At 36.0% G+C, this 15,041-nt stretch overlaps 1 protein-coding gene across 1 annotated transcript; it reads left to right on the plus strand.

Annotated features, from left to right (window-relative positions):
* Positions 1-7,747: 7,747 nt before the first annotated feature.
* Positions 7,748-14,735, plus strand: LOC111903568 (serine carboxypeptidase-like 17). The gene is made up of 13 exons (XM_023899340.2): positions 7,748-7,990; positions 8,071-8,216; positions 12,308-12,384; positions 12,502-12,624; positions 12,699-12,801; positions 12,937-12,974; positions 13,080-13,181; positions 13,279-13,365; positions 13,455-13,595; positions 13,680-13,751; positions 13,849-13,997; positions 14,079-14,250; positions 14,336-14,735. The coding sequence occupies exons 1-13, from the start codon at positions 7,836-7,838 to the stop codon at positions 14,417-14,419; spliced, it is 1,449 nt and encodes a 482-aa protein (XP_023755108.1). The 5' UTR covers positions 7,748-7,835; the 3' UTR covers positions 14,420-14,735.
* Positions 14,736-15,041: the final 306 nt, after the last annotated feature.

Raw genomic sequence — 15,041 nt, forward strand, 5'->3', positions numbered from 1 at the left:
CCAATTGTGGTATCCATCCAGGAAGTCGTCAAACGGTAACAGTCACAGGCTCGCAAAGCCGAAAAGCATAGAACAAGAAACGAAAGCGTCAAGCCCAGAAAGAACGCAAGAAATCCCAAAGGCTGGCTATGCAACAGCAGCAAGTGGAAACTCCTGCCATTCCCGTACCAAGCAGGCCATACGAGGGAAAACTCCCGAAGTGTGATAAGTGTAGTTTCCATCATCATGGGGCTTGCCATGAGATGCAATGTTGCAATTGCCTAAACATAGGGCACCATGCTCGTAACTGTGGAGCACCGGCACGACCCATCACTCAAGTCCCTTTCATCGGGACTAACCCTACACATGAGAGTAGTTATAACGCCGAACGATTTAGGAAGCAATTTTCAAAGTGGAGTAACGAGGAAGGCACTCGTGTCCACATAACACTGGCTAAACACCGCAATCCCGTCACCAAAGCTAATACTAACCAGTCATGCCACCAATGCGGGGAGATAGGGCACGTCAAGAAGGATTTCCCTATAACAAAGAACTCTGGCGCAGATGGGAGGATTCTCAAGATCACAGCTGTGGGAGAACCTGCTCTGGAACGCACGTTAATGTAATTAATGCGTTTCGTTGTAACAGACTTATAAACTATCCAGAACTAGTGCAACTAGAGTCTTACCTTTTTGCGAGATCCTATCAGTATAAGGATGCTCGTGCTGCGTATACTTGCCTTTTGTAGTATACCTAATTCGCAACAATGGTCTTGTTGTAAGTCTAAAGTATTTTAACTTTGTTGATGGTTGCACGGTTGTGTTTTGTCTATAAAACGTTTTATGTTCAAATCTAATGTCTTTAAGTTTCAGTATGATTCCGACACTATCATACGAATCGATTCAATTTGATCTTCACGAAAACAGCTTCATACGTACATCTCTTTCTTCGAAATCTCCCTTCCAACAAAGCCGTCATATCAGAAAACTGAAGTACTCAGGCATGGAGTACCTTTTATTTCTTTCCTTTACGAAGGAATCCCCGAAGTACCACTCGTGCAGTACGTCAAGTTCAACCCAAAGATTCATACGGTGGATCTATCGCTGAGGAAGGTATACGTAAGGGTAATGTGTAATCAAGGTTCTACAGGTTTAGAATTGATGATTCCACTTTAACTTCTTTTTCCCTACTGGGATATGAGCTTAAAGAAGAATCAGTTAGTCGACTACCTTTTCAGTTTTAATTATACATGACTCGTATACACGTGATTGTGATTGTGAAAACATGTATGAATTCTAATATCAACTTCAGGATGGAGAACTGCCTAAGTCTACGAGTAATCGCATCGTCATGTGAACAAACTTAGAACCCAGTATGACTCCCGTAAACAGATCGCCCTACAGTCTAAACATCTACGGAGATACAAGAACAGTACAGACGACTTAACGAACTACGACGAAATAGAATTAGAAGACTAGGCTTCTCACCCTGGAGAACCCCGGTCTTATTCTTCCAGAGGTCGGCAGATTGCATCGTATGTACCTCGGATATCGAGGACGCCGTCAAGAATTTTCATTAGAAATCATTATCTCTGCCTCGCATAGATGAAATGGTTGAGCAAACGCAAGGGAAGAATTACTTTCAGAATTGGGTCTGAGATCCGAATATCACCAGTTCGAGGGTTAGGGAAGGATGTCCGAAAGACTATCTTCCGAACTCGATGCGGACACTTCGAATTCGTAGTGATACCCTTCGGATAGGACCAATACGCCCATAGTATTCATGAGTTTAATGAATAAAGTCTGTCTTTCTTACTTGGATTAGTTCGTCATTCTCCATGTAACGACTTACTTATCTACCCTCGTAGTAGGAAGGAACCCATGGAAACATTACCGTCGGAGGAACTTACGCAAAGTTCTCTAAACACGAGTTTTGAAATTTAAGGGTTAGATTTCCTACGACACACCATTAGTGATGTGGAAAATTTTGAGTACTCTTTCAATTTGTCAAAACCATTGAGAATTTGTCGACACCAGATACGTCGACAGAAATTCACCACATTGTAGGTCTTACAGACCTACTGTCTTAGTTCATTCAGAACTCCTCGCAAATTACAGGAACCCTTTCGACTTTGACCCAGCAAGGAGTGGACCTTAACTGGGAAGTTTAGCAAGAGAAAGAACCCTTGGAAGCTCCAAGTGAGAGATCAAGTTCTTTAGGAAAAACTCACTTTGGGAATGGCTTAATACGCTTCGTATCGCGTGGAAAACAAAATCCAAGATAGATAGGACCTTCGGGATTCTTACCAGAATCGGTCCTGTACCTTGCACAAACTAGACCTACTCCGCGAACTCAGCAACGTACATTTTACTCTTCGCGTCTCGATCGTGAAACCATACCTTTCCATTAGGACTCTTGTAAGTCCACTCCTAGAGATCCTCGCCTTTGTATTTGAACCGCATTGACCCTCGACCGAGAGGTCAAGCGGACGAAGCAACGCAGTCTCTCGTTAGTGAAGGTTCGTTGGGATACCAACCGAGGACCCGATTTCACTTAGGAGCGCTAGAACCAATCGATTAGGACGTTCCCTCCTCTCAACTCGATCATTCATACCTACTTCTTTATCTAAATTCTAATTTCGGGACGAAATTCGCTTTAACAGGTGGATGATGTGACAACCCGAAATTTCCATTCGGTCAAACCCTAAAAGTCAACCCCTTCGTATCATAAGTCAATGTCATTATTACTTATTTTCAAGAAATATAAAGTTCGTTTGATTATTTTAATATTATTTTTAAACGAACGGGTGAAAGAAAGTGTCGTCTCGGGTTTTGATTTTTGAAAACCGCAAACACTTCGCGTATTAGAAACATCCGACCAAACTTTTATGTTTTGGGTTTAGAAATCACCAAAACCGTAAACTCATGCCTATGTATGAGTTTACTCCCCAAAAAGTTAGTCATTTGTGTTTACTCCCCAAAAGTCAAAAGAGTCCAAAATATCCTCTCAAGTATCATCCAAGATTTAATTCCAAATCTTCAAAGTTGTAAGTGTTCTAACCATTTCAAGTTAGTAAAACACTTAATCTAGTGTTTGTGCATCTATTCATCCATTCATTTTTTTGTTTTGTTTAGATTTTCCAAAACACCAAGAACATACACTAAGTGTTCTTGGCCTTTTAGCACAAATCAAGCCTTCCAATAGTAAGTGCTTCTATCCTTGAGTGATTTTAAGCTAGTACTACATTTAAACATCAAGAAAATATGTCAACAACACAAGATTGAAGGTGTTCACGGTCCAAGAATGTTCTTGGGCCGTAAACACCATAAAGGGCACCAAAGTGTGCCTAAGTCCTTATCTAAGCCCTAGTTTGATGTTTAAACCTTCCTTGACATGTTTAAACCCTTCCTCATTGAGTTTAAACCTAGAAAAACATCAAAGACCATCAAATATAGGGGTTTACGGTTTGGGGATCTCCCAAAACCATAAACACCCTAAAGTGAGTTTAAGTTGGTCATTTTCCTTCCTTAGGCTTAGAAACTAGTCATACACTTCCCTAATTGTGTTAGGGACTTGAAAACATGGCTTTACACTCTTCCATATGGGTTTACGGTATATGAACCCAAGGGAAAACAACATGAGGCTGTAAACTCCTCAAAAGAGGTGTTTTAATGCCCTAGTCCATTCCAAAGGCCAAACCACTTAGTATAATCGCTCCAAGAGGCTTGTTAAACCACCAAACAACACCTAGTAATTAGGACTAGAGTTTACGACCGTAAACTCTAGAGTTTACTGCCGCAAACTCTTGGTATAATGACCATCAAAACCGTAAACTCCAAGGGAGTTTACCCTTAAACCCCAAACACACTAGCCTTTCCCTACAACACTTAGATGCACCTTGAGATGTATAACACTTGTATAAAGTGTTTAGCATGTCCTAGAGTGTCTTAACTTTGTTTATTTGTTGTTTAAAGACTAATTGTGTATATACATATATCCTTATATGTTATTAGGATCTTTGTGCGTGTCTAAGTCTTCACTTGACACCAAGCACTTATCCGACACTTCCTTCCAATCCACTTACCACAGGTGAGTTCATACCCCTTAATCAATGTTTTAAACTGTTTTTAAATGTTTTATGGGGGGGATACAAGTAGAATTATGCTAATTATTATATCAATCACATCTGATTAATAAGCAACATTCAAATGATTGGCTACTCATTAGCCGTTTTACCAAACAGTTTCCTTCAAATGTCTTTCATAAACACTTTATGTGTTTAAAACTTCTTATTTCTCTGTACATTTTACTTTGTATATTACTTTTCATACTTATTTACAATTGTGTTTCAAACAAATGTTTCTTTATACTAAACCGTTTTATCAAATCCATGCCTTCAAACCGTTTTATAGATTGACATCAAGTCGATCTTTTCTTAAGATAATAATTATGTTCAAAGGTTTTACAAAACTTATTTATGCTTTTATATTATAAATTGCATGCCTCTATATGTATAGTTATATAAGAAATGTTTAAAAGACTTAGGAAGGCTATCCACCCTATTTCCTTTTCGCGCTTGAGATGTGGTCTGGTGGGATATCGGGTACTCATCCGAAGGTCGTTTAAATATTAGTTATATAACATATGTACATATATAGTCATAAAGGCCCTTCCAGTTCACCCAGTTCCCTTGGGTAGCAAGGGTATACATCCATGTTCATACGTACCAGTTAGATTACTAGTAAACTACCATATGGGTAGTTTAGGAAGATACTAGAACGCAATACCATACAATGAATCAGTTCATTCATGAGTCAATACTTGCTAGAACATTACAGTACATTACTATACTTGCTAGATAGAGAGCACATACACTACAGCTAGAACATTACAGTACATTACTATACTTGCTAGATAGAGAGCACGTACACTACAGCTAGAACATTACAGTACATTACCATACTATTACATAGATATGGTCACATGATCACATTTACATGAGTACACTTACAAGAATTACTAGTACATGTTATATGTATAGATTATGTTATATAATCCTCATTCTTATCTTTACCTTGTGATTCAATCACATAATCGACGAGATAGATTGGATTTAATATCCTAGTACCAAAGGATATGTTGCGGGATTGACCATTCCTAGAATCTCTATTAGCTACAGAGGTAAAAGCACATCCACGGATGTCAACGGTTGATACCATTACATGTATACTTTTGGGGACTGACTATTCCTATACCCAGCTGTTAGCAACAGAGGTAAATGTACATCTATGGATGTCTTCAGTTAACATTGTTAGTGGCCCTTGTTCCAAAGGGTAATACTAATACAGCTAGGTCTTGGTAGAAGACTACATTCAGAGCAGTTAGGTCTTGGTAGAAGACTACATTCAGAGTAGTTAGGTCTTGGTAGAAGACTACATTCAGAGCAGTTAGGTCTTGGTAGAAGACTACATTCAGAACAGTTAGGTCTTGGTAGAAGACTACATTCAGAACAATTAGGTCTTAATAGAAGACTACATTGAGAACAGTTAAGTCTTGGTAGAAGACTCCTTTTGTTACTAATAGGAATCATAGGGATTTCTAGGGTTTTTCAAACGTTTACAGTTGTTTTACAAACATTTTCATACTTACAATTCATATACACTTTCAATACTTACAATTCATATGCTTACAAATTCTTACATACAAATTCATACATACAAATACTTACTTACAAATTAAGACACTAAAATACTTATGATCTCACCAGCTTCAAAGCTGATACTCGCTTTCAAAATTACTTGTATCCTCAGGTCATCTATAGACAGGTACCGATGCAAGGTTTAGAGAAAATGGAGCTTGTTCAAGACTCATCTTTCATTTTGATTTATGCTTTAGTGTCTATTATAATTTGACAGAACACACTTGTATAATAATTATATTATTAATGCAATGGATGATGTTGTTGCTTGTTTACTACTTTTCATTGTTGTGATACTGTACATGACGTCCTTCGCCCCAGAACGTTTCCGCCGTTCTTGGTTTTGGGGTGTGACAGATGGTGGTTTCTCGGATAATTAATTTGTGTGTTGTATATTACACTTGTCATTACACTTTGCTACTTGTTAGAATTGTAAAACTTTTGTTGTTTATTTTGGTATGAAATTTATTATAACAGTATTTGGTATCTAATCCGATGTTATGTAAATTTTTTTCTGTATTTAATGTCAGTATGTATTGGTTTTTTATACCTAAAATCGTTGATTAAAAAAAATTAAAAAATGAAAAATGTTATTACCAGCAACATTATCATTACCGGCGACATATGCATTAGCGGCGACACCAAGTATTGTCGGTGACAAGAGCATTAGCGGCGACAATTATCTTTACTGACTACATTTTGGTCAATAGCGACAGAGTAGTAGCGGAGACTTATTACCGACGACATGTCGCTATTATTACCATTACCAACGACTTTGTTACTCTTTACCGACGACTTTTGTATAGGCCTGACAATCGTGTCGTGTTTGGGTTGGCGTGTCGCGGGTTGGCGGGTTGGTGGGTCAAAATATGACAACCCAAACACGACCCATTTAAATATATAGGTCACGGGTTGGTGTGTCACGGGTTGGCGGGTTTTAAACATAAACTCATATATGACCCCCCAACCCATTTATTTATACGGGTTCAAAGGTTGGCGGGTTCGTGAGTCAGATTTGGGTTCGTGGGTCCGAATTTTAGACATTTAAGTCTTAAACATCCAAATGAAAATTAAAATCATTCATAAAAACATGTTACAGACTTAGCCTTATAGGTTACGACTTACAACCTTAGACTATCCACCACGAGTCAAAATGTCAAAACAGTCAAATGGTCTATGAATCAATGGTATATATTATATAATACTTATTAAATATTAATACTTGACACATAAATACATTTAAAAATAAAATATTTTTTTATTAAGAATATAAACGGGTTGGCGGGTCAACCCGTTTATTTTTTGAGAAACTCATATATGACCCGTTTAATAAATGGGTTGGCGGGTTAGTGGGTTGGCGGGTTGAAAAACTCAACTCAAACTCATTTATTTCGTTTCGTGTCGCATGTCGTGTCGAGAATTGTCAGCCCTACTTTTGTGGCCGCTAATTATCTTTTTTTTAATGTGACTTATTTTGATGTTACCAAATGCTAACAAAATTAATACTTTCATTGCTAATTTTATGAATAATTCTTTATTAATTATAGAAAAATTAAATATCAATATATATTTTGTTATTATATACCTTCCTACTTATATAAATTCATGACATATGAAATCCATTAATTATGTTTCTTGATTTTGACATTTGTTTTGATCTAACGAATAATATCAAGATGGATAGCAATAAAAATAAGAAGTAAAAATACATATCTAAAATTTAACCAAATAAAAAATAAAATAAAATAAATCAAAGGTATAAAGAAACAAAAGGAGACGTAATGCAGAAGAGGTTAATGTCGAAATGACAATTTTACGTTGTCTTTAGCAATTCGTGTCAATGTACACAAACGGTGGCACTAGACTCCATCATAGTATTCCAAAACACTCGACTCAATGAACATCCATCACATCAATGGGGTTAGGGAAGTAATTCAATACATATTTATTGCATGCTCATTCCAATACACGTGACGCATGGTATGCACCCAAACCGACACTTGTCTCTCATATTCACCTATAAATTAAACCAACTGCACATCATTTCCTCGTCACCTTTTGGGTGTCCATTTCTAGCATCATCTTGCTAGATCTCCTTTTTTATATATATTTTTAAGAACTCCTCGTCACCGTTGTTTCACTTTAAGAACACTCAACAATGAAGCATACAACCAATTCATTGCTTCTCATGTATACAGAGTTCCTCGTTTTTCTCCTTTTATTTTCCACCACACTACTCATTGCCTCTTCTCAAACCATCGTCGAAACCTTACCTGGATACCCTGGTCCTCTCCCTTTCAAACTAGAAACTGGGTATCTCTCTCCTCTCTCTCTCTCTCTCTCTCTCTCTCTCAATTAGTGGTGATTGTGATTGTGGAAATTGGAATGAACAGGTATATCGGAGTAGGAGAAGATGAAGCTGTTCAGCTATTTTATTGTTTTGTTGAGTCAGAAGGAAACCCGGAGGAGGATCCCTTGATTGTTTGGCTCGCCGGAGGGCCTGGTTGTGCCACTCTCCGTTCCTTCTTCTTCCAAATCGGTATGTATATATATAATATATCTCTAGCCACAATGCTCAGATGTCCATTGGCATTGGAAAACGAAATTGAAGGTCACGGAAGTATTTTATTATATTATTTTTAATTGAACAATGAATACAAATCACATCTTTAAAGTAAGAGCTAATAACTAAAATAACCGAGATATGTACACGTAAAACATAAAAATAACCATATATTTTGGGAAATGGATTTTACAGAAGATCTGTTCGTTAATAAAATGGTTTACCAGTACTTTCCAATAAAAAAAATCTCAAATGTTCCTCTCCAGAACCTACTACATAGGAAAATAGTTTGTCTTGCCAAAACAGGGTGTTCTCTCCAGAACCAACTACATACGAAAATAGTTTATCAAACTCCAAATCGAGACCGTCAAGATCATCTCTAACCTTGACTATGTTGCTCCATATGTCTGGGAGAGTTTTCTTTGCATACATCCCCAAAGGTTTGCAGTCTAGATTATGTGTTTGTTTAATGACCTGACTCCACATATTACTTTTATCTATTAAGCCTCCATATTCACTTAGTCAAGAGAGCTATATTGAAAGCTCTAAGAGAACCAATTCCAATACCTCACCTCTCCTTTGAAGCAAGTACTTTAGGCTATGCTATCCAGTTTATTTTTTTTCTTCTCCTTGTTAGTTGTTACACCCCATAAGGATTTTCTTCTAAGTTTCTCAAGAGTTTCAATGACACACAAAGGTGCCTTAAAAATCAAAAATTAGTACAATGGGATGCTGCCAAATATGGATTTAACTAACGTGAATCAACCCCCACATCGATAGATTTTTTGCTTTCTATGAGGAGATTTCGCCTTGTACTCGATCAATTATTGGCTTCCAGTTCTTTTTTAGACCCAATTTTGCACTGATTGGCACCCCCAAGTAGTTAAATGAGAGATTTGACCTATCGCATCCGAGAATTATTGCACCACTTTGAATATCATCATGTCATCAGACACCCCAGTGCCAAACACTTTTAACTTATAAAAACTAACCTTTAAACCCCAGGATGCTTTGAAACATCTAACTATTCGGGCCAAATTTTTGAGGTTATCAATGCACTATTCTCTTAGAAAATTTGCATCATCGGCATAGAAAAGATGTGATATTGAAGGGATCATAAGCTAGTGTTATAGTGATGTTAGAGACCTTCCATTGCAATGATGAATACGAATGGAGAAAGTAGGTTCCCTTGTCTTACACCTTTGGTGATTGGGAATTCTTTAGTTGGAGAGCCATTGATTAGCACCGAGGCAGATGAAAGGCTACCCCTGATCTAGTTTCTCCACTTGACTCCAAATCTCATTTGACACATGACTGAGTCAAGATACACCCAGTTGATGGAGTCAAATGTTTTGTCAAAGTTGATTTTGAACAAAAACATCTTCTTATTTTCTTTCTCTGCCCATGAGCACACCTCATTGACTATTGTACCTCATCTATGACTGTTTTGATAACCTTCTTAATTCTCAAGGCGACAACTTTTGCAATAATCTTGTACATACATCCAATCAAGCTAATAGGTTGGAAGTCGTTGAATGTGATAGGATCCTTGACTTTGGTTATGATTGTGATGAAAGAGGAGTTGAAACCTTTTGATAGTTTTCCATTTTCTTCAAAGTGCTTAACAAAAGGCATAATATCAACTTGCAACAAATTTCAAAACTTTTTTAAAAATTTGATTGTGAAACCATTCATGCCTAGTGCCTTTTCACTTCTATAATTACGAATCCTCTCCTTTTTCTCCTCCATACTAAATGGTTTCTCCAAAAAATACAATATTCAAGGTTCATTTTCTTAAATTTTGCATTTATGAATTTAGGTCTAATCGAACAAATCTTATTGAATTTAGACCCAAAAAATTCCATGTCTCGGATTTAATGGCCTCTGATTCGGTGTTCCAAACCCCGTTGATCATTAACCCATGAATATTGTTCCTCTTGTTACTATTTTTTTTATCGTTTCATGAAAGAAACTAGAGTTTTCGTTCCCATCTACTAGTCATTTGATTCGTGCCTTCTGTTTTAGATCAACCCTTGTTGTATTTTCAGTCTCCATTATTTTTGTTTTCGTTCTCTTCTATCTGCTTTTTATGAATATTCTAGAGATCTGTATTCAGCAATTGTGTCATACTCCTAACTTTTGTTTATTATCCAAAAGTCCATTTAATTCCTTTTCAATTTCCATTTTTCTCCGCTCCTTGATTGCCTTCTTTAAAGCCCTTAGTTTCCCTACAAGATAGACATCAGGAGCTCCCCATCCACTAAAAGAGTCAAAGGTACTTTGTTAGAATTTTGGGTCTTAAAAATATCAATTTAATTGCATATTTCTTGGATCATGATAGCAATCACTTTCCAAAATTTGTGATTTCGACCCTATAGCCTAGGGTATCATGAAATCGGATTTCGGATACTCCAAAGAATTTCAATTTAGAAGTTAGGCCACTTCTAAATTAGAACCACAGAAAAGCACCTTGTTGTTTTGTGTTCTTGAGAGATAGAAAAAATCAATGTATGGTTTTCGTATATGTAAGTTTCAACCCGTATTCTGGAACCAGAAAACATTCTTAAACAAGAGGGGAAGTAGTTAAATGGAAGTTGCATGCTTTTGGCGCCAAAAATGTTGGTTATTAAGGCATAACCAACTTATGACATCATCATGATATCACCAAAATTATTGGTTATTAAGACATAACCACTGCCAGGGGCTCTGCCTCTTAGACCCCACCAGGAGCATTTCCTCAGGACCTTGCTAGGGGAGCAACCCCTTGGAACCCTGCCTCTAGGGGCACTGCCCTCGACCCCTATATTCCTGAATTCATATTTATCACTCCAAGTGTGCACCTTACACCTCCTATCTCGGTTAGTAAATGGAGCTCATTGTATCTCATTATTAACAATAATTGCACCAAAATATGTTGATAACACTAAAACCACCAACATGCTTTTGACAATAGCCTTGATTCCATCTCTAAAGAGCCAGGAGTTTAAAAGTGAAACGGTCGATAACCAAAATTGATGACATTAGTTCTCAGGTTTACCAGGGAGTGGTTTGAATATTCCATAGGGAGGGCAATCATCATAGAGGATGGTGGAGCCATAACAAAGTTCGGACAAATTAGGAATCGATCTAGCTTGCTTAATTTCATCCCTTCATCGCACATGTAAGTATATATTCTACCGCCTATATTGTCTGATATACCAGTACCATGTATTAAATTGTTAAAAGTCGACGTCGTGTAAAGGCAAAATTTGGAATTGAAAAGCACGTTTGGCCTTCTTACCGAGTTGAAATCACTAAAGTATATCCAAGTGCTGGTCAAGAGAGAGTTTAAGGTTCAAAAGCTCCGTCCATAATGTTCTCTTTTCAACAAGTGCTTACAGAGCAGACATTGACAAATATGGTCTCTCCTGGGATGTGTTTCCAATAGCCAACCGTGGCTATAAAAAAGCCAGATTGAAATAACTTTTGAGAACTGATTACAATCCCATATGTTAAGCAGACCACCTGATCTACCTGTTGCTGCAACAAAATCAAATTCAAAGTCTTCATTACACCAACACCCTCTCATATCCAACTCAGAGATGTTAGAAACTTGTACATCTTGTATTCTGCAAAAATTAAGATAAAATTCTTTCTTGAGCCTTTGAATCCATTCTAATTTATGGGTTTCACTCATTCCCTTGATGTTTAATAACAAAATATTCACTGAGAAACTCTTACTTCGCCTTCTCCTTGTAGGGCCTGAGAAACTCTTACTTCACCATCTCCTTGTAGGGCCTGATCCAAATCGTCATTACCCTCATCGATTTGGAACACCAGTTGATTACCCATCTTTATTGTTACCCATAAAAAATGTTCTATTTTAGAGGATTTGTTTTCATACCAAGCAATTTTACAAATGTTAATTGCATATTATATATCTAGTTATACAGCAAATTAATTTTACAAAAATTTAATTATTACTAAATACTAGGAGACAATGTCTAGAATTAATTAAGGATTAAAGCTAGTTACTTCAATCAGTTATTTTAATAAAGCTCAAATTGTTTGAATTTTATGTTTATTAGGTCCAATGCAAATTCAGTATGATAATTATATGGATAATGTCCCAGCTTTACAGTTACATCCAAATTCTTGGACAAAGGTACATGTATTTGTGTGCTTGTTTCTAGTATATTGCTTTTGTTAAAATATTTTATTAAATTTATAATTTATATGTCGATCATCTTCATTAAAATCTCTTATACATGGTGTTTCAAAGGTAGCAAATGTAATATATTTGGATGCACCCACACAAACCGGATATTCATATACGAAAACTCCTGAAGCTATTCGTTCTAGTGATACATCATCAGCAGCACAGACTGCTGAATTTCTTAGGAAGGTTGGTGAAAATTTAAGTATCTTAATTATATTTATATTAAGGAAGGATCTTATTGATGATTGCTTTCTTTGCAGTTTGTTAAGAATCATCCAAAATTTCTGAAAAACCCCATGTATGTTGCTGGAATTTCATATTCTGGAATCGTTGTTCCGATCATTACTGAAGAATTATATAAAGGTATGGTGTTTAATTTTGTTAGTTCTTGATTTTGTGTAACACTAATTCTTCATCAAGTTCATGAGCCATATATATTTTAAGAAGCAAAAATTAAATTGACAGAAATTCATATCTTTGATTTTCTATGTTTTAAAGGCAATGACGAAGGATTAGAGCCGATTCTCAACATTAAAGTAAGTATATTGTGTGCAATATATAACTAATTAACCTAAATAAGTTTCTTGTACTCTATCTATAAAAATTTATAAGCATGAATGACGTGTCCATGAAAACCGTAGGGATACATGGCAGGAAATCCATTGACAGATAAAAGCCTCGACATAAACTCTAGGTTCGAATATGCTTATCGTTTGGCATTAATATCCAAAGATTTATATGAGGTAACATATAGTTTCCATTATTTTTTATCATGGTTCCATGTGTTTCTTCCCAATAAAATGCAGCTAAAAAACCGATTTATTTTGTGCATTATTATAGTCAACAAGAAAGGCTTGCAATGGAGATTATGCAAATGCTGATTCTAACAATTTGCAATGCATGTCAAATATTTATGAGGTCAACAAAGTAAGAACAACTCATAGCTACTAAATTTATCCCCGTTATTTTGTTTCATGAGCTACACTTAGTCAATACTCTGTATTCTTTAATGTCAGCGTGTTAAGGGCATTTACACTCAACAAATTTTGGAACCTGATTGCGATCCAGCAACCAATTTGCTTACAATCATTATTCCAATAGTAAGGGGAAACCGAAGAGCTCTACAAGCCAATCCAACTAATGATTCCATATGCCAAGTACATATCTCTCTCACTTTCTCACCATTGTATTGTCCTAGGCTCTATGAATACTTAAATTTATATAAAATCATCTTTTAACAGGGTTACTATCATGAGTACGCAATCCCTTGGGCCAATGACGAAAAGGTTAAGAAATCCCTTAATATACGTAAGGTATGTTAATAAGTAATAAAAATGTCATTACAATCTTTTTAATTTGTGAATATATCAATTTCTTGTTTACTAATATATATAAGGTAACATTAATTAGGGAACAGTGAAGGAATGGACCCTATGTAATATGGACATGCAGTACAATTATGGTAAGCAATCAATGCCATCATATGAGTTTGACGTCCTTAGTAGTGTTGAATATCACAAAAAACTAAGCAAGAGAAACTGTCGAGCTTTGATTTTCAGGTATTAGAAGTTCCATACTTATGTATCGTATCCTTAATACACATACTTATTACAACTTACCTTTTATTTTCTCTGAAACAGTGGAGATCATGACATGATGGTTTCACATGTGGGGACATATAATTGGATAAATTCTCTTAATTTGACGATCACATATAATAATTGGGACCCTTGGTATGTTAAAGGTCAACATGCAGGATACAAAACTACTTATGCTCATGATAACTATTCTTTAGCATTTGTCACCGTAAAGGTATGAGACATTAAGTTTATATATGTACTTAGGGTCGATCAACTATATAAAATTAATATATCCCTTTTGATATGTGCTTATACAGGGAGCAGGTCACACAGCCCCAGAGTTCAAGCCTAAAGAATGTTTTGTGATGGTTAAGAGGTGGTTTGCTCATAAACCTATCTAAACTGAAGGTTTACTTATGTTCAGAATTAGAATTGTCGTTTCCATGGCAAGGATCTTATCTTTCGCAAGAGGACTTTTGTTGTGGTTAGGAATGATTATCGTAATGTTGTTTAAAGTGGTATATAAGGAGATAAATTTTAGTGTACATGTATAATATTATTGTATTATATTTAGTATAATCGCTTATGCAAGCCCGATAGGGGCCTAAACCTACCCTTGGCCATTTTTCCCGCACAAGTAAACCTTATTTCTGTATCAGCTGTAAAAATTGGGTCGATGTCCGTCAATCAATGACCATAGCCAATGTTAACGAAAGATTTAATGTACGATATTTTTACAAATATAAATATATATTTTAATAATGATGATGGTTTTATATAATTTATCATTCGTACATGACTAGATATACACAAATAAAGTAAATAAAATGCGTACATGTATATGTTTTGTAGCGAAGGAATTGATCTATAAAAGTATCTAAATCCATACAAGTATTACATGAAATAACAAATGGACCTTAGCATCATATGACAAGTATATAACAAATTAAATGAATTATGAAACATATGTGTGTATGTAACAAAAGTCCATTTTTGAAATACTATACCTCATTTAAAGGCTAG

The sequence above is a fragment of the Lactuca sativa genome, chromosome 5 (assembly GCF_002870075.4).
Source record: "Lactuca sativa cultivar Salinas chromosome 5, Lsat_Salinas_v11, whole genome shotgun sequence".
NCBI lineage: Eukaryota > Viridiplantae > Streptophyta > Magnoliopsida > Asterales > Asteraceae > Lactuca > Lactuca sativa.